Source organism: Schistocerca piceifrons, chromosome 2 (genome assembly GCF_021461385.2).
Source record: "Schistocerca piceifrons isolate TAMUIC-IGC-003096 chromosome 2, iqSchPice1.1, whole genome shotgun sequence".
Classification (NCBI taxonomy): domain Eukaryota; kingdom Metazoa; phylum Arthropoda; class Insecta; order Orthoptera; family Acrididae; genus Schistocerca; species Schistocerca piceifrons.
This window is the reverse complement of record NC_060139.1, coordinates 753,936,588-753,956,410: the sequence shown is the minus strand read 5'-3', so window position 1 is coordinate 753,956,410 and position 19,823 is coordinate 753,936,588. Positions and strand designations below refer to the sequence as shown.

General features: G+C 39.3%; 1 protein-coding gene across 6 annotated transcripts in view; it reads right to left on the bottom strand.

Annotated features, from left to right (window-relative positions):
* Positions 1-19,823, bottom strand: part of LOC124777838 (ADP-ribosylation factor-like protein 2-binding protein) — a 107,758-nt gene that overhangs the window by 41,057 nt on the left and 46,878 nt on the right. For 3 of the 6 annotated variants that reach the window (XM_047253370.1, XM_047253368.1, XM_047253373.1), the window contains exons 2-3: positions 613-723; positions 371-477 (exon numbers count right to left, since the gene is read on the bottom strand). In XM_047253370.1, the coding sequence (XP_047109326.1) occupies positions 371-477; positions 613-723 (218 nt within the window). Of the gene's footprint in view, positions 1-370; positions 478-612; positions 724-7,979; positions 8,056-12,461; positions 12,516-19,823 lie in introns of those variants that run through there. The other 3 variants (XM_047253367.1, XM_047253371.1, XM_047253369.1) reach the window with 2 other exon arrangements.

Here is a 19,823-nt window from a genome sequence, read left to right as displayed (position 1 = left end):
CTCTTTTCAGAAAATAAACTCACCACAGGCTGTTTCTACCATTTTCTTTTCAAAATTGGATGACAGGCATGAAAATTAAATAAAAGTGTTACATTTCTTTCCGTCACTGTGCACAGGTACAACAAGAATGGCACAGTAATGACTATCACATGAACTGCCATTTTCCCAGTATGAAAATTGTGTGTCAAAGAACATCAAACTGCATTAAAAATCAACAACACAAATGTACACAAACTAATTCACTTTAATAACACAAGAAAACTCCCATACAATATCTTCTGCTTATTGTGATATTCTTTCAATTGAGATGCGTTCATTCACCAACAAACATTCCAGAAATGACTTTAGACTTAGAAAATATTTTACTTACATATTCTTTAAAAATATCCATGTAACATAGTTTGTTTTCCTCTCCCTCATGAAATTCCTGCCAATATTTCTCCATGAATGATTTCTGCATGTCTTGAAATTCTTGGTCTGAAATGTTAAAAGCAAAAATTGTCAAAACACTAGTGCCATATATATTCATAATGCCTGCTATCTAAAATACAAGCCATGAAAATTAATTAAAACAATTGTAAACCAAGAGAATACTATCAGAAAATTCATTACCCACTAACACATCTTCAATATGCCCAATCACATCATCAAAAAATGTGTCCTCAGGCTTCATATTGTCATCGTTACAACCAAATTCAAGAGTGTCACAATCATCTGGAACACCTGAATGAAGGTGCATAGTGTTAGCAACCAATCCAAAACATTACATATGTTGCATTAAACTACATCATGTTGACACTTAAATATATGTACCTAGAGAGGTCTAACATCAGTCAATAATTACCACAATCAATAGCTTTTACTAAACTCTGTAGCACTGACAGTTAATGCAGATTTCCTATTTGAAATGGTTCATTCTGCCTTTTCCCTTCAGAATTTTTGCTGTAATCATATCCACACCACTGCAGCATGTTGTACACTCTTAAATTTATTATTACATTATTCATGTGTGATTTAAGTACAATACAATGTAGCTATAGTAGTGTGTGTGTGTGTGTGTGTGTGTGTGTGTGTGAGCAGATACACAGGGGAGTGCGCATTCTTTATTCAGTGCATTGTTATCTTTACCCCTTAAATTGTTTATAGTACATCAAGAAGAATTCCACCTGGGGCCAGTTACCTTAGCACAGCCATTGCACTTTCCAAGCTGGATTAAGGTGAGCTAACAACCTAATCCCATAAAAAAAAGTCTATTTTAGGAAACACAAACTTGCATCGGCCATGGAAAGATACAATGGAAGATGAAATGTGCGCAGGAAAAACAGCTTATAATTTGTAAATGTAAATTATGGGTTATGGAATGTTCAAAGCCTACGTAGACCAGGAACCATCCAGACTATGGTCTCAAAAATTTAATGATAGAAACTGGACTTGGTTGCTGTTGTAACTAGGTATAAGTACAACACAACCAGTAGACAGAACACAACTTCATTCCACAGAAGCAGTAATAACTTGAACAGAGTATTTATGTATGATTCAACAGGAACAAATTATGTACACACAAAAGCTATAGCGATACACATAGAGAACAGAGGCTGAGCGTAGCTTGGCTGGTCTTAAATAAACTAGGACCATGGCAGGCTCTGACAGTGATCTCTCTCTCTCTCTCTCTCTCTCTCTCTCTCTCTCTCTCTCTCTCTCTCCCCCCCCCCCCCTCCCTCCCCCCCCCCTCTCTCTCACTCCTTGTCCACTGGGCTCTGGCTAAGGTAGTGAGAAGGAATGGGAGTGTACAGTCTGAAGTACTTCGAGCGCAGATACATTCTGTGCTTACCTTCCCATGTCAAATAATATGGCAACACTGGCGACACTGGGGCTGTTTCCACGTTGACTATGGGCTTTGGCTTTGGCAATGTTGTTCACAGTGCTGTTGATACTTGTATCAGCAGTTGCTCAGGAATGGGTGATGGAATCCTTGATGATTGTGTCAGAAGCAATAAAGGAACTGCTGATTCGGCCACTGAGGATGGATGCCCTCACCTGCACGGGAGTGGGGAACTAGTAGCAACGGGTGATGTGGTGCCTGAAGAGGAAGGGCTCGGAGGTGATCAGGGCGCACCTGGCCATCCATGCAAACATGAAGTTGATCGTGATGCCTCAAGCAGAGGCTGTCCTCCATATGGATGTTGCAGAGATGCCTCCCGTGGTCTCTGGGATGACATCTGGAATCCGTTTAGGGTGACATCCAAAACTACACACCCGGATAGCCGCACCCAGCTGGAAGAGGTGCAGCAGCTGCACGGGTTGATAAACTGATCTAAAGCAACATCAGATGAACAGTTGGAAACATACATTTTCATCTGAATTTTGAATGTTCACACAAGGCGTTCTGCCTCACCGTTAGATTGTGGATGGAATGGCGGGGAAAGGATGTGACGGATACCATGGGAATCACAAAATGCCACAAACTCTTACAAAAAAAATTGTGGACCATTATCAGGCACCAATGCTGTGGGCAAGCCTTCAAGTGAAAAAATTTTGGACACAGCTGTGATGGTGGCTATTGTGGATGTAGAAACACAACAAACAACACACAGAAAATGAGAATATGCAACAACAAGCAACAGCCAATAAACATTGTGAAAGGAGCCAGTAAAATTCACATGTATAAGGTCCCATGCAGTTAACAGTGTCAGGTCAAATAGAGATGACGACATGCAGGAAGTTGCTCGGTGCATCGCACACTGTGAAGAGGAGGCAACCATGTGGGTAACGTCACCTTCCAAGCCGGGCCAAAGCATGTATCAATGGGCCAACACTTTTGTGTGTGATACACCCCAATGACCTGTAAATTCTCTATGGAATACGTGGAGAACCTTCAAAAGAAGCACTGAGGGGGATCACCACTTGACAGGCTTTGTGATCCGTGCCTAAACGCAGAACACCATCCACAACAGAGGACCGATGTCAAAAGATGTAATAATTATGGAGCACGTTGTACACACAAGAAGGTGGTGAATCTGGCCAATCATGTTGTACTAATGTGTTACCTGCCACACAATGGGATCCGAAGCTACAGCCTATGCGATCCATGAGGTAGTTACAGGAAAACCATCAGCTGTGCAACGACATCAATGTGGAAACGAAGCAATTCCCACGGATCAAATCCTGGGTCCAGACAGGCCAGCAGGTGGGACAAAGCATCAGCATTTGCATGCTGATTCGTAGGGCGGAACCAAATCTGCAATGTGCTGCTATATCTGGTAACAACACAGAAGGACTGAACAAGGAAACCAATAGGTTATGATCAGTGACAAGGTAGAATTTGATACCATATAGAGAAACAACGGCCAAAGCTTCCTTTTCTTTCTGAGATTACCTAGCTTGAGCAGTAATCAGTATTTGTGAGGCATAAGCAATAGGCCGCTCAGAGGCATTGGGATACATGTGAACCAGTACTGCCCCCAAACCGAACTGTGAAGCGCCCATTGCAAGAACCAAGTGGAGGTCTGGTTGGTATGTCACTAAGCAGGTTGCAGACTGCAACATGGTCTTAAGGGTGGAAAATGGGGTTTTGCAAGCCAGCAACCAGCAAAACTGAGTCCTTTTGCACAGCTACCCGTGTAATGGCAGCACAATTGTCACTGCCCCAGGTAAAAATTTATGGTAGCAGGCAACTTTGCCTGGAAAAAACCTGAAGTTCTCTTTCTGACATACATCATGGAAGTGAAAAAATAGCAGAAACATGTTGATTCAGGGGCTTGAGACACTTGCGAGAAACTTCAAACCAAGATAAACAATTGAAGGTTGAAAAAAAAATTGACATTTTTCTAAATTACACTTCAGCCTGGCCGCTTGGAGGACAAGAAAACAAAGAGACCAGAGATTTGGACAATCTTCCTCAGTGGACCCATGGGAAACTACAATGTCATCCAAACAGTGTGCACAACCCGGCATAGACGCTTTAAGTTGTTCCAAAAAAAACACTGAAAAATAGCAAGAGCACTGGCGACTCTAAAAGGCAACTGCAAGTATCGGTGAACTAACATACATTGTGACTCCGATGCTAAAGGAAGTTGTAAATAGGCACCAGACAAGTCAATTTGTGAGAAATACTGATCACCTGACAACTTTGCGAAGAGTTCGTCTGAGCACAGTACCAGATATGTATCCGCTATAGACTGTGTGTTCACAGAAAACTTAAAATTGCTGCAAAGGCATAACTGGCCTAACCGTTTCTTTATTATAACTAAGGGGACAGACCATTCACTTAATGCAATACGTTGAACAATGCCAGATTCCCTGAGGTGATCTAATTCATCTTTGACTTGTTCCCGAGTACCACTGCAAATGGACGAGCCTGGAAAAAAACAAGGCTGAGCAGAAGGTTTCATGGTAATGCACACTTGGAAACTGTTGGCACACCCCAAGCCAGAAGAGAATACAGAGAAAAACTCAGAAAATAATGCATCTTACTGTGTACACAGCATTTATTCAGGCAATAAATTCACTTCATCTGAAATGGTAAAATCAAACAACTTAAAAGTATCTAACCCAAAATGATTCTCCATACATGCATTATCTGCAACAAGAAATGTGACTGGACTACTGACTTGTAGGTCACTGGGGTGAGAATTGGCTGAGGATAGGAATACCCTGTTTATTGTAATTTACTATCTTTTGGGACACAGGGAGAAGCAGAGAGGAGTCTAAATCCCTATAAGTTGTGAGTTTACTGAGGTTGCCACAGCTCCTGTATCCATCTGCGTGTGCAGAACTTTACGAAAAAACACATCATCAATGAAGAGCTGATGCAATGTTTACATCCATACCCACATCAGGACTGTTGTGCTGAATTTCTGCATTACAAACAACTGTTGCAATTATGACAGGTAGCAAAGCATTTTGGGCGATCTGAGCACTCATGATAAATGAAACAATAAGAGCAGGATGGGAGCATGGAACATGTACTTTGCTGTTTACTAGCATGTTTACTTAGTTGTTGCGGCTGCTGCTGGGATCAAAGCTGGTCGTCTTGACACTGTGATCATGTTCGGACCACCAAAACCATGTCTTTCCCCAGTGAACTATCTGAAGTTTGGTGTGGACGAGAGGATTGGATTGCATGACTCAATTTACTTACCTACAGCTCACGACACCTCAAATGACTGTGCAATAGCTAGAACCTAAGAGAGGGATGGATTTTCACACTGGAGAGCGTACCCTCGCATCTTACGATCCAGAGCTAAATGAGTGATAGCATCTCTCACCATCTGATCAGTATACTCTTCATGCACATCGGATACAAAATGACAATGACATAACTCACGGAGTTCAGCTGCCCATAATTGATAGGATTGATGTTCTTGTTTCCTACAGTGGTAAAACTCAATTCGGGGTGCAATAACATGGGTGCACTTACAGTAGTATTTTGAACAGGATCACACTCGTCGCCAATCACACTGTAATTAGGTATAAGTACAACACAACCACTGGACTTAACACAACTTCGTTCAGTGGAAGCATTTACAACTTGAACACAGTATTTAAGTAACACTCAGCAGGAACCAATTATGTACACAAAGAGCTGTAGCAATACATGTATAGAATGAGGCTGAGCGTAGTTCAGTTAGTCATAAACAGAGCTCTCTCTCTCTCTCTCTCTCTCTCTCTCTCTCTCTGTCACACACACACACACACACACACACACACACACACACACACACACCTGAGGGGCCCTCTGCAGATGATCTAACACTGCTGCACATGTGGTCTTTTGAAAATACATGCAAGCAAATCTGCAGTGGCAGTACAAGAGACAAGATGGCTGGGTGAGGGTACTCATAAAGAAGATGGATATGTACTATTTTATGGTGGGTGTGTGGATAAACATGAATTCATTACTGGTGTTGTGACACATGACAAAGTAGCAAATTCAGTTACAGAATTCAAAGCTGTTTACAAAAGAATATCCTACACAGTACTCAGACATCACACCTATCAATCTTCATGCCCCAACAGAGGACAACACAGATGAGGAAAAGAAAGAGTTCTATGAACAACTAGAACAAACAACTGAGAGCACACCAACTAGAAATATCAAGAGATTTTGAGAGATTTTAATAGAAAAACAGGAAAAAAAGAATTTTATACACCAACTATAGGAAGGCACAGTTTGCACGACATTACCAATGAGAATGGTCAGAGGGTGAACAACTTTATCTCAAAGAACCTGAGAGTAAGACTGACTGACTTCAAACATGAGAGAATACATAAGGGAACGTGGTGCTCACCGGATGCAAGAACTACCAACCAGATTGATCACACGTTAATGGACAAGCACTATAGTCATAGAGACAGAGACATCAGGTCGTATCCAGAAGCCAACTGTGTATCACACCACTTTCTGATTGTGTGTAGACTTAAACTGATGTTCATCTACATGTATAGGAAGAAGAGGGAGACAGCAGAACCTGCTCTGAATGTCAGGAAACTGTGAGAAAGTGCATTTAAAGAACAATAGGGTACAGAAATCAAAAACTGTTTTGGGGGCCCTCAAAAACCTAGAATCAAGAGAGAACGTAGAAGAAAAGTGGGAAGACATTAAGGTCACGGTACTAAGTATAGCAGAGGATATATTTACATGAGAGAAGAGAATGAAGAAGAGAGGATGGTTCAATCAGACATGCCACAAGGCTTGAGAAAAGAGAAGGAAGATGAGGGAGGAGTGACTGGCTGACAGAGAATGAGCACAAGAGGTAACATTCTCTCAACATCAGAAAGGAGACAAAGCAAATCTTGAGAACAGAGAAAATATTATATAAAACCAGTTTATTAGACAAGTTGAAGCAGAGAGGCACAACAAGAATTCCAGGCAATTTCCCCAATGCATTAAATATCGCAAATGTGGATACCAGAGCCATTAGCTTTTTTATTAGGGGTAAGTTTTGTTTATTAATTCTAGGTACTCTTTAGGGACTCTTCTACAATATGATTAGTGGTCAGCATCCATCATTTGCCACTTGCCAAGAAAATGGCTCTGAGATGCCACGACAGACTGCAAACTGCTGTGTATGCTTGAAAGAATCTTGGGAAAAACAATAAAACGACACATATTAGCAATTAATGTGTATCATTTCTTTCAGTACTCCTCATGTGAAGTAAATGACTTTGGAGATATAGTTTGGAAATTTGCTATTTGGCTCAGCTACTGAGCATGGAAATTTCATCCCATTACAAATGAAACCCATGAAAAAGCCTGCATTCTCATATAAAAACTTGTATTAAATGGAAAATTAGAGCTGCAATCATCATAAGATAAACCACTGTTGGGATCATTAAACTGTCAAAATCCTAAGCAGCAGAAACAAGTAGAGTATCTGTAAGGCACTGAAAGCCCTTCATTATCATTACACGGAGAAATGTAAACACAATTAATATGAATTCACAATTTGGTGCATTAAAACTATGAAGTTAAACATTTAGTAGCTGAGATCAAAATAAAAATTATTCATGTTATTTCATTTGCATTGATATGATACGTATAAAAAAATGACCAGTAACTCTTTAATGAAAATGAAATACAGTATGGTTATGGTTATGCATGAGAGACTAGCTAGCCAGGACATAGAGAAAATACAAGATGATCCAGGAGGAACAGTCTATATGCAGGGGTGTGAGAGAAACTATCTTTTGAACCAAAAATCTCATATGGACATATGCCCTATTCTGAATGGTTTCCGTGACAGAAAACAATAAATGCACTTTTTTTTGGGGGGGGGGGGGGGGGCTAGTGGCAAGTGTGAAATGTGAGTACTGATTCACATACTAAAATTGCATTTAATACTCTGTTTCATACATTAAGGAATTCACATTTACTTTTACTTCATCCACTGTAATCGATTTCCAAAAGCAGTCTGATGCATCTCACCATTGCCTATAATAGTATGATACTCATATGTCTTTTCTGCTATAATACCCACATGAAACAGATGAAGCAAAACAGAAGCAGCTATTATAACTGATTAATTCATTTCCATTCATTCACACATCATGTTCCATAAAGCCCATCTTGAGGACAACCTTCATTCAGGGATGCTGAACTATTAACTTATATATTGTTAGATAGAAACAGCCACTGCAGGTTACTTCTGCAAAGTACATGAGAACAAATTACGACTTGTGTTAATCTCTACATATTGATAATTATGGGATTACTTTTAAATTACTTTATATGTGTTTATGAATATTAGTAGACCAGATCTTCCAAAATGAGCCACTGCTTCTTCTATTCTACTGCTCAGCTGCTGCTTCTAACACATCAAACTAAGCATTTACGTATCTTCATACAGACCACTACCAGCTTTGTAACTACTAGCAAAATTAAGATCTGTTTAAGATGAACACTGGAATTGTGTAGAACTTACATCCCCAAGTTCAAATATTTTGACAAATTGTAGGAAAGGGGCTAATGAGGTATTCATTAATTTTGTTTTTGAATACCTGAGCATTTTTTGATTTCCTGCCTGATGTATGCCATGGAAATGTCAGCTATAGGACAGTACTGACTATGAACATTAAATTTGTTAGCAGTCACATGTGGGGGTCAACACAATGTGTGATTTTTCAGATTGCAAAGCAAGCAGACCTGAGCTTTAGAGTTAAGTTATCTTTGTGCTGGTGTCACCTTAGTTTGTTATCTATGTCTGGGAATTTCACACATGGAGTCTCATCCAGTGTATGCACACTGATCTCTACTTCTGGTAATTGTTCTTAATTTTTACTAGCTCAGGAAAAACAGCATGGAAGCTGTAATGTCTTGCTTTGTATGTTGTATGCTAATGTCACTACAGGCAGTACTGCATTCCAGTCTCCCAGTTCAAGATGAACACACACCAAGGAAATGTCTGAAAACGTCTTATTAAAACATTCTGTGATGCCACTCATCTGCAGGTTCCAGTTATCATCCTATGAAAGACGTTGCATTGCAGAATGACTTCTAACACTAGTCTCAATTGAAACACTTCTCCATGATCAAAGATCATTACACATGCTACTCCAAGATTGATAATTATGTCTTCAACAAAAAAATACTGTCAATTTCCAGAGCTCCAGCAGTCAGTACAGATTTGTTACCTGCGTAGCAGGTGAGGTCATCACTGTACATTACTATCCTTTTATTTCCATTTGTCAACTTGAGAAATCTCCCCATAAGCAAAATTCCAATACAGTGAAATGGAGTATTAAAGGAGGAATTGGTAGCAGATGTCCTCACAGTAACTGAGGCACATACTTCCATTGTTCATACTCTCTACAGTGTCTTCCATAATGCCTGATAGATCTATAGAAACCTGGTCAAAAATATCTGCTTCTGATTCTATCAAACTTAGCAAAATTCTGCGTGAATTATTTCTTAAATGCAAGATTTAAAACTTTGGCTATCATTTTTCTATCTTCTACTGCCACTCTCAACTAGTCAACGAGTAAAAGCCTACAACTCACTTAGCAAATTTTTTGCAGAACCCGAATTTCTTGCGTTCTCGGCAAAATCTTTTGCTAAGGTATTATGGTGGTAGTAGTCATATGCTTCAGGTACCAATCTTTTTATGAATTTTTGGCCATCATAATTTGCAAATTCTGTTTGGAACCGAGAGTGCAGCAGTATGTGCTTCCTCAGGAATTTCTTTATTTTGTTATTAAGCGATGGTGGGTCTTTTCCATCCTTAATCCACTTCCTTGGCACATATTTCTTCAGGGGCAACTTACAATGTGATTAAGCTTTGCCCATAATTCCTCTACATTCATCATACTGGAGCTAAGTGGGATGCTAACATTCAATTATCTGCTTGATGGATTTATTAACTTCAGTAACCACTGTCACTATGAAGATATGATGATCTCCATGTTTACACCATTGATAAGCTAGGAGGTGTAAAATATTTCCATTGCATGTGGACTGCTGGACTAGCTGCTCAAGATAGTTTCTGGAAAATGTGTTCAAAAGTTCTTCACAAGGTTACCTGTCCATACTATGTTCAATGAATCCACAGACATCACAGCCTATATCTGGTAGGTTAACGCAGCTCCAACTAATATTGCATGATCCGGGTATTTCTGCACTACTGATCATGAGCTTCCTTTGAATGATTCTAAAACTGTCATGGTGGAATGGGATGGCCAATAATTAACTTGAGTTCACCTAGACATGTTTACAACAAAAATAATCCATATTTGACAATACAATACAATCGGATAGATAAAAAAAATCTACTCACCAAGCAGTGGCAGGAGGACACACACACATAAAAAAAAAGTTTTATGTAAGCAAACTTGCAGAGCTAATGGCTCCTTCCTAAAGCAGAAAGATTGAAGGGGAAGGCAGAGAGCTGAAGGGAAAGGATTGGAGGGATTTAGGAAAATGGAGTAAGTTCGGGAATGTCACCCAGAATCCCAGGTCAGGGGAGACTCATTAGACAGGATGCGAAGGAAAGAAGTTGATCAGCAGGAGACATTGAATACGAGTGCTGAATTAAGGGGGGATGATCCCCATTGTTGACATGGTGTTTCACATTGGATTGCCTGGTCTGCTTTATCAAGACTCCAGACTTGAATGCACTGAATAACTGACAAAGAATAGCTAACACTCTCCAACACTGTTACTCAGTCAACCTATTGACAACTGGGTAGTAGAGTACTCCAGTGTTTGGTTGATAATGGCAGTGTCGCATGGTTCTCCATCAACTGCACTGAGCTGACCTTCCTAGAATGGTTCAGCTGTGACTATGCACATACCCTTAGGAATAAGTTGCAGCTGTCCATACCATCTAGTGCCCAACAGCTCCCTTTCTTCAGTTGTGATAGTGATGACTGTCACTGGCATGCAGATTTCTTTTGCAAGACTGACTACCTTTTTGCATTTGACTACAGTTCCACAATTAAACTGAGAATCCACACTACTGACTATAACTTATCAAGGTGATGCCAATAACATAATATGTCCTCAGTGGTTGAAAATCACCCAAAATAATAATTGTTACGCAAACTTGTTGGACTAGCATTATCAATCTTAAGCAGTCTATGACTGCTTGTGGTGCCTGCAAGAGGTCTCATCCACGGATAACATTATAGCTGCATTCTTGCAAAACAGTTCATTCGAAGGACTGTGTTCTGTTGCTGACAACTATTGTTACAACACAGGTTGCAGTAAGGTCGACGTACTTCCCAGCTTCAATCTTCAGCACAATGATCTTTGAAATATGGAATAATCTTCTTCAGCTGGCAATAACAAGCATTCAATGACACTCATCATGACACCCCAACCTCTGTGTGCTGATGGGGTATGACTGCAACATATTGAAAGTCGCCACTGCCAAAGTACAGCAGTGGGCTTTATCCCTCAGGTCAGCTATAGTCACCTTCTGTCACATGGCATGCATACAACTGCCCCATAATTTGACATATAAGAGCTTCTTCTTCCTTTATAACTTGACATGCATAGATTTTCCACAATAGAAACATGCGAGCACACTATCCTTCATTCTTGAAATATCTATTTTTCTGAACAGGAATTAAATTGGTGAGGTAGCAAGTTGAGAATCTAAGAATGTTGTCTGTCAGTCATGGCATAAGCACAACCTTTCCACTTCAATTCCTCAATCTTGATTTCCCTTGTAGAAGTAAGTGCTAACAACTGAAAAACTTATTGAATAAACAATGCTACACTCAAATGGAACTCTTGTTACACATCATCTGTCATGCCAATCATGAGGTGTCATACATTGTCATCTTCCATCACATCTGGGTTCACTATCTAACATGGTGTCAAAACACTCGGTATATAAAACTGTATCTTCCCTCATTGCATTGGGCTCTGTTCCTCAGTTGTCCTATGACTGTGAGGAACAGTTACTGCCTGTTGCCCAACATTTTCTTAATTTCCATCTGAAGCTTGTCCCAGCTCGGAATTTTTTCTCACTGTTCTGAAACAACTACTGGGCTTTCAAGTCAAAGTAAAAATATCCTTTGCTAAGACATATCATTCTATCCTGCCTGCTGCAGTTAACAACATGGACAAATTCCTTCAGCCATTTTATTGTCACACAAACACATTGCTGGATATCTAGTGAGGATTTGACTCACTGTCATCTTTGTAGACAATAGTGCCTTGACAGTGCAGACTTGGATGTACTGTTAGTACTCATGTTCCTGCCTGATAAGGTGACAGTTTATGAGTTGCCTTATTTAAGCCATGACAATGAGATACCTCACGTCTCCACCAAACTATGTCACATAGACTCTAGAATTGAGTACCAATCACAAGAGCAAGGTCATGAACAAGAACTAACACCTCACATTTAGAGTATGTAAAACTTTGGTGCGAATTGTGCCCTCCGCCACACACCGCTTGGTGGCTAGCGGAGTATATATGTAGATGTATATGTAGAAGAATGTAATAATCCCAATACTAAAAAATGCAGCAACTGTCAGGTGTTTCACTGAACCTTCAGAAGACGTCTTGGCTGTAAAATACAAACATGAATTATTTACAAAAGAACTGAAGGATTGGTAGATGTTGACCTGGGGTAACAAAGGAACACGAAGGGCAATACCTACACTAAGATTTATTTTAGATGATAAAAATAGGTAAACCTACATTTATAGCACTGTAAATTTATAGAAAGCTCTTTACAGTTTTGACTGGAATACACTTGTTGGAATACTCAAGTTGTCAGAGACAAAAAGAAAAACTTGTAAAAAAAACCAGACTGCAGTTATGAGTCAATGAATGTGAAAGGGAGGGAGAAACTGAGACAGAAATGAGACAAGGTTGCACTTGGTCATGCTATTCAACCTTTACAATGAGTGAGCATTACAGCAAACTAAGGAGAAGTTAGGAAATGGATAGAATAATTTCAGAAACGGATCAAGGTGCGTAGAGAAAAAACAAATGATTTATTTACAACATTGTAAATCTGTCAAGAGATTGCAAAGGGCTTGGAAGATCAGCTGAATGGAATGGACAACATGTTGAAAGCAGTTTGGAAGATAATCATCATCAAAAGTAAAACAAGCGTAATGGGGTATGGGGTGTGGATGATTAAAATGAGACAACAAGGAGGGAATTAGAGGCGAAATAAGGCACTGAAAGTAGCAGAACAGATTTTGCTGTTTGGGCAGCACATTAACTGACAATGGCAGAAGCAGAGAGGAGATAAAATGTAGACTGCAAATAGCAAGAAAACATATCTAAAAAGATATGAATATAAGAGAAAGAAACATTCCACATGGGAAAAATATATATAAAAACAAAGATGCTGTGACTTACCAAATGAGAAAGCGCTGGTAGATAGACACAATAAAAAACACACAAACACACACACAAATTTCAAGCTTTCACAACCCAAGGTTGCTTCATCAGGAAAGAGGGAAGGAGAGGGAAAGACGAAAGGATGCGGGTTTTAAGGCAGAGCGTAAGGAGTCATTCCAATCCCAGAAGCGGAAAGACTTACCTTAGGGGGAGGAATAAAGGACAGCTATACACTCGCACACACACATATTATCCGCACATATACAGACACAGGCATTTCAAGTTGCCGCCCCTCGTACATCACTTGTCATTCAACATCATCTTTGCCTCTGTACTTCTGCCTCGACTGACATCTCTGCCCAACCTCTTTGCCTTTACATATGTCTGCCTGTGTCTGTATATGTGCAAATGGATATGTGTGTGTGTGTGTGTGCGCGAGTGTATACCTGTCCTTTATTCCCCCTAAGGTAAGTCTTTCCACTCCCGGGATTGGAGTGACTCCTTACCCTCTCCCTTAACACCCACATCCTTTCGTCTTTCCCTCTCCTTCCCTCTTTCCTGATGAAGCAACCTTGGGTTGCGAAAGCTTGAAATTTGTGTGTGTGTTTTTTATTGTGTCTATCTACCAACGCTTTCTCGTTTGGTAAGTCACAGCATCTTCGTTTTTTTATATATATCTAAAAAGATACATTTATTAATACTGAAAATAATTAAATGTGTTAGAAAGCATTTCAAAGGTATTTATATGTGGTGTAGCCTTGTATGGAAGCAAAACACTGGCAATAAACAGTACAGACAAGAACAGAATACAAGCTTTTGGAATGTGGTATTACAGTAGAATATTGATGATTAGATGGATCAGTCAGGTAACTAATGAAGGAGGACTGAATTAAATTGAGGAGAAAAGAAATTTATGTCATATCTCGACTCAAAGAATGGATGAATCATTAGGACACAAACTGGGGTATCAAAAGGTAATTGGAAGAAGGTGTGTTTGTGTGTGTGTGTGTGTGACTAAAGAGTGACTACAGTACACAGATTCAAATGGACGTATGTTGTAACAGTTATGCACAAATGAACTGAAAATCAGAAAAGTTTTTTTTTTTTTTTTTCTTTTTTGGAGACATTATGACTTCTGTTAGCAAACTAAAGTTATAAAAACATTTGTAGCCAAAGCTCATGTAGAAATAAATTAAGATTAAAACTACCACCCAACTCAATCAAAGACAGTCTGTAATAAACTTTTACGTATTAGAAAAATTATTGAGACATCACATTTTCACAGAAAAATGTTCAAACGCCAAACTGACTTTCAGAACAGAACTTCCAAATTTTAGGAAACAAACTCACAGTGACACAGCAGCTCAAGCATAAAATGTTAGCCATGTTACCTGGGATCTCATAAAGAAATACTGCAAAACACACAGGACCATAGAAACAGGAGGAATAAATATCAGATATGAGTGTCAACTGATACAACACCCAACAACAATGGATAATGTTTTCAACAAGTATTTTATATCTCCCCAACTCTCATCATAATTTCAGTCAATTCCATAAGAACACAGTTACTGACATTCAAACCAGGTGAAACAAAAAGGTATACACATGCAATCTTTTCTACATATTATGAAGGCTGTAAACCGCTTGTCCTACATCTGGATGAAAAACTTGACCATAAAAACATGTAAATTTTTTGTGTTGGGAAAACAAGCAGTCCATTGCACTTGCTCAGTCTGCTACTTATCTGCAACAAAATATTGGAAACAGTATGTTACAGGAAAATTTTACTAATTGTAAACTATGGACAAGAACAACAGAGCTGTTCCTCTGAACTAGAAAGACATTCTATGTTGGTACAGTGCAAGGCTGAAAGCAAGAAAAACAATTATCATTGTATTTCCCCAGAACGCAAAGCTCATTGCATCCTCTAATGGAAAGTATTCCAGAGGTAAAAAACTCCACTATTCATATCTCTGTGTGGGGCTAACCAGAAGGATGATGTCACCAGAGTGGGGGGGGGGGGGGAGGGGGGGAGGGAAAGAAAGAAAGAAACTGGCATTCTACGGTCGAAACTTGGGAGTGTTAAGAGCACTTAATCCGATAGGTAGACAAGAAAAGAAGTACAGAAGTGAAATAAATATTCAATGAGACAAACAGAAAATACACTTTTATTCAAAGACATCAATTACACTGAAGTCAGCGCTGTTTCTGATGGTCCCATGGATATTACAAAAGCCAAGACATGATTCTTAATAGGGTGCATAATCACCACGGGCAGCAATGCATGCTTTGCAATGTTCTCCCATATCGGTCACAAAATTGGTAAGGAGTTTCTGTGGTAGAGCATTCCATTCCTCCACGAGTGGGGTTGACGACTGCTCGATACTTGTTGGTGCACATGGACATGCTTTGATACATCTCCCCAATACATATGTTTGATGAGATTTAAATTGGGGGAACATGCAGGTTACTCCATTTGCCAAATATCCTCTAGTTCCAAGAGCTCTTCCACCTATGATGTTCAATATGGTCATGCACTGTCATCCATAAAACATTAAGTTGGGGCCGAATGCAGCCCTGAAAAGATGCACATGGGGAAGGAGTACAGTGTCACAATAACACTGACTGATGAATAAGCAGTGTTTAAAAATTTAGATGCCTGTACATCCACGCAACATTATGCCTCCCCACAAGAGAATGCGTGGACCACCAAAACGATCAAGTTCAACAATGTTCACGAGTGCACTACGTGCTCCTACTTCTCACCATATGAGGGTATGTCCTGAATCGTAACTCAGACTGAGTCTGCTCTCATCCAAGAAGAACATGCGACCACACTCCTCACCGGTCCAGTCCCTATGCTCCTGGCACCATCACAAACAGTGCCGCCAATATTCTGCTATCAACAGAATACAATGTACTGATCGTTGGGCAGAGACACCACTCCTATGTAGTTGCTGTGACACTGTGGAGTGCGACATTGCATGCCTTTGAGTCTTGTTGCATATGGTTGCAGTTGCACCTGCTGATTGATGTTGGTCACTACTTACCTGTTGCACTATGCAGCAGTAATCTGCTGCTGTAGCTGATCATGACTAACAACCTCCTCTCCTTTGGGCAGCAATGCCTGCGATTCAGAACTCTCCCCATGTATGTGAAACAATGCTGTGAGTGCTACCTCCTGGGCTACACTCTTCACACTTTGTCATTCTAAGTTAACGCTTTAGTCACGCTGACCTCACATCATGTGATGTTCAGCTTCTTGTGCATGACTGGGAGGCCTCTCTTAACTTGCTCCGGTACTTTCATTCACTTTTGCTGAATTGTAAAATATGTTGTGTTACTTCATTTATCTCGTCCTTAAGTTTTGTGGAGCAGTGTATTAGTAAAAGTACAGTACTTTGGAGAAAAGTAATTTGTAAGTTTGTGGAAGGAAACTTCTGAAAAAAGAACTTCATATTACCGCCTCTGAAACTGCCGACAGACACTCTTAAAACAACAACAACTGAATTAGTTAAAAATGTTACGACAGAAGCTAATATTTCAGAATAATATCTAGGGTATTAAGAATTTGTATGGACAGAAGAAGAAGAAGAAGAAGAAGATAAAGATAGAGTTGACATGGAAAGTGGGTGAGTTGTGTTCTACATTCTAGACTGAATTTCAAGTTATGTTCTGTGACATTAAACTTAGGGTTATAGCTTGGTTCTCAGATATACACCCATTACAAATATGTACAAAGGTAGAACCTAATCCTTTGCTTATTATCTTTTACACTAAAACAAGGTCCAAATATGACAAGAGCATCATGTTAGAAAAATTATCTCAAAACCCTACAAGCAAATCTAATGAAAGTAACAGCTTGTGAACAATGTTTCAGTTGATAAAGTCAACTACCGTAAATACCCATTAGTTCCTCGATCAGGAAAGAATGACAGATAGGTTGGTAAGAAGCGACAGGTCAGTCAGAAATGGACATACCTGTAATGAGAATAAGTGCAGATCTGACGAAGATGAAGGGGATGATACCAGGAAGAGTAGCAGTTCAAAGGTGAAAAATGAAATGTCGTGTGGCTAGGGCCTCCCGTCGGGTAGACCGTTCGCCTGGTGCAGGTCTTTCGAGTTGACGCCACTTCAGCGACCTGTGTGTCAATGAGGATGAAATGATGATGATTAGGACAACACAACACCCAGTCCCTGAGCGGAGAAAATCTCCGGCCCAGCCGAGAATCGAACCCGGGGCCTTAGGATTGACAGTCTGTCACGCTGACCACTCAGCTACCGGCGCGGACGGTTCAAAGGTAGTACACTGGTAAGCACTGTGTCAGCTTCTGTCCAGATATCACAGAAGGACAGAGTGAGACGTAAAGATAGACTGAGAGGTCAAGAAATGGGAAGTGGAATTAACAGTGTCATTAAGAACCATGAGGGAAGCTGGAAAGGAGAAAGAACTAAACAAGGAAAGGCAAAGATGAAGACAAAAAAAACTCGGTTCAACTGACCCAGCTGATAGTAAATGTAAATAAACAAGATTCTTACATGAGAATGTAGTTGATACACAACATTACAGAATTTATAAAGAGAACCAGCAGTGAGAGTAATGCAAAACATGTCACTGTTTGAAACAGCATTTTCCGTAAACAAAAAAATCGTAGACAGTACAACAGAATTTACATCAAAACTAAAAATAATGTCCACATTAATGATAAAGTGCAAAAATAAAAGCTATACCATTAAAAATCACCATGTATCTATAAATGATGCTAACAGAAGGTATCTGGAGAAAGTAGATCAATATCGCAACCTTTTAGAAGTCTCAAACAAACCTAAAAAAACACTAAAATACTCTCTGGTGACTTTGGTTTGCAAGTTTAGAAGGAAAAGAAATTTAAGAATATTGTAGGCGAATAAACAGGACACTTAAGAACAAACAGAAATGATGAAAGACTGAAAATGTTCCAGTTAAAGCTGATGTCCACACATTTTCACAATCTACCAAGAAAGGCCAAAACTTGGATGTCTACAATTTCAAACCTAGTAGAATTCAACTCTAACACACAGTCATATCTAAAGAGAATATCATGGAAATTATGAATGTTGAGTTAATCAGAAATGGTGAATTTGATTGAAATCATTATCTTTCAATTATTAAATTATAATTTCTCCCACCTAAAACAAAAAATACAACTAAGAAAGTAATCAGATACAACTCTACAACAGCTAATATTACAACAGAAAATATAGAAAAATTAGAGAAGAAATTAAGATGCCAAAAGACAGTAACAGCATTAACCCCACGTCCAGATTCCTAAAGTAACAGAAAAAACTTAAGGAATTTTGTGAATTGTGTTATGAATAGTGTTTTATTCATTCATGACGTACATTTGCAATCCATTTGGTTTGCATACAGGAGACATGTCAAAAATTTATAACACAGCTACAGTGATTTTTACATTAATAAACAATAGCAGTATAATAAATAATAACACTATAAGGATATTTCTTGGAATGTGCAACACATTGTATCCAGCTCAAATTTCCAGTTTGTCCCACATGAATTCATCCACTGAGTAACACTTCAGTGTCAGTACCTCATATAGCTTTCTTTTAAGTAAACCTAAATTCATCTGCATCAACTTGTTCCCTTTTAATTTATTACAAATTTTCATTCCCATGTATTGAGGTCCCTGGGCATACAGTTTGAGGTGGTGGGTGGGAGAATGAACAAAATGGTTTCTCTCAAATAATTCATGTCTGGTGTACAAAAATAGAATAATGTCATATACGTATAAGGATGACAGAGTTAATGTTTTAAGTTTTCTAAATCATGGTTCTTTGTGATTTGCAGTGCACATATTTCGAATTATTTTTTTCTGTATTTTTAGTATACACACTATATTTGGCGAGTTACCCCAAAAAACAATACTATACCTAATAATGGATGTGTCCATGGCAGTTGCAGTTGATAATATTTGCATTACAAATGCAAAGCTGCTCTGTTTGTCTGCAAGGGGTTCAACATGTGCCTGCCAGCTCAAATTTTTATCTACATATAAACCTACAAATTTGACTGAGTCAACTTCTTCTATACCTTGGTTGTTGTGTACAGTCTTAATCTGCTTACATTTTGACTGTTTGGTTTTGAACTGCATCATGTGATACAAAATTGTTAAGGCTTTCGTGGCCACTTGTTGACAAACTGCCTATTGGCTTCTGTCTCGGGATCTTCTAATTAGATGAACGTTGGCCGAAGAACCCGAGACAGAAGAAAATAGGCAGTTTGTGCATCATGTGGGTCTTAGATATGTTTAGATTCAACCCATTTAGCTGAAACCAAGTTTCTAAGGTGCTGAGGGTACTGATCACAGATTTGGGATTTTTTTTCCGAATCCTGATCTTCAACTAAGACAGAACAGAACTGATGAGGAACTGATATTTAACGGTAAGTCATTAACATAAAAGAAAAACAGAACTGGGCCTAATATGGAGCCTTGTGGAACACCCTAAGAGAGGATTT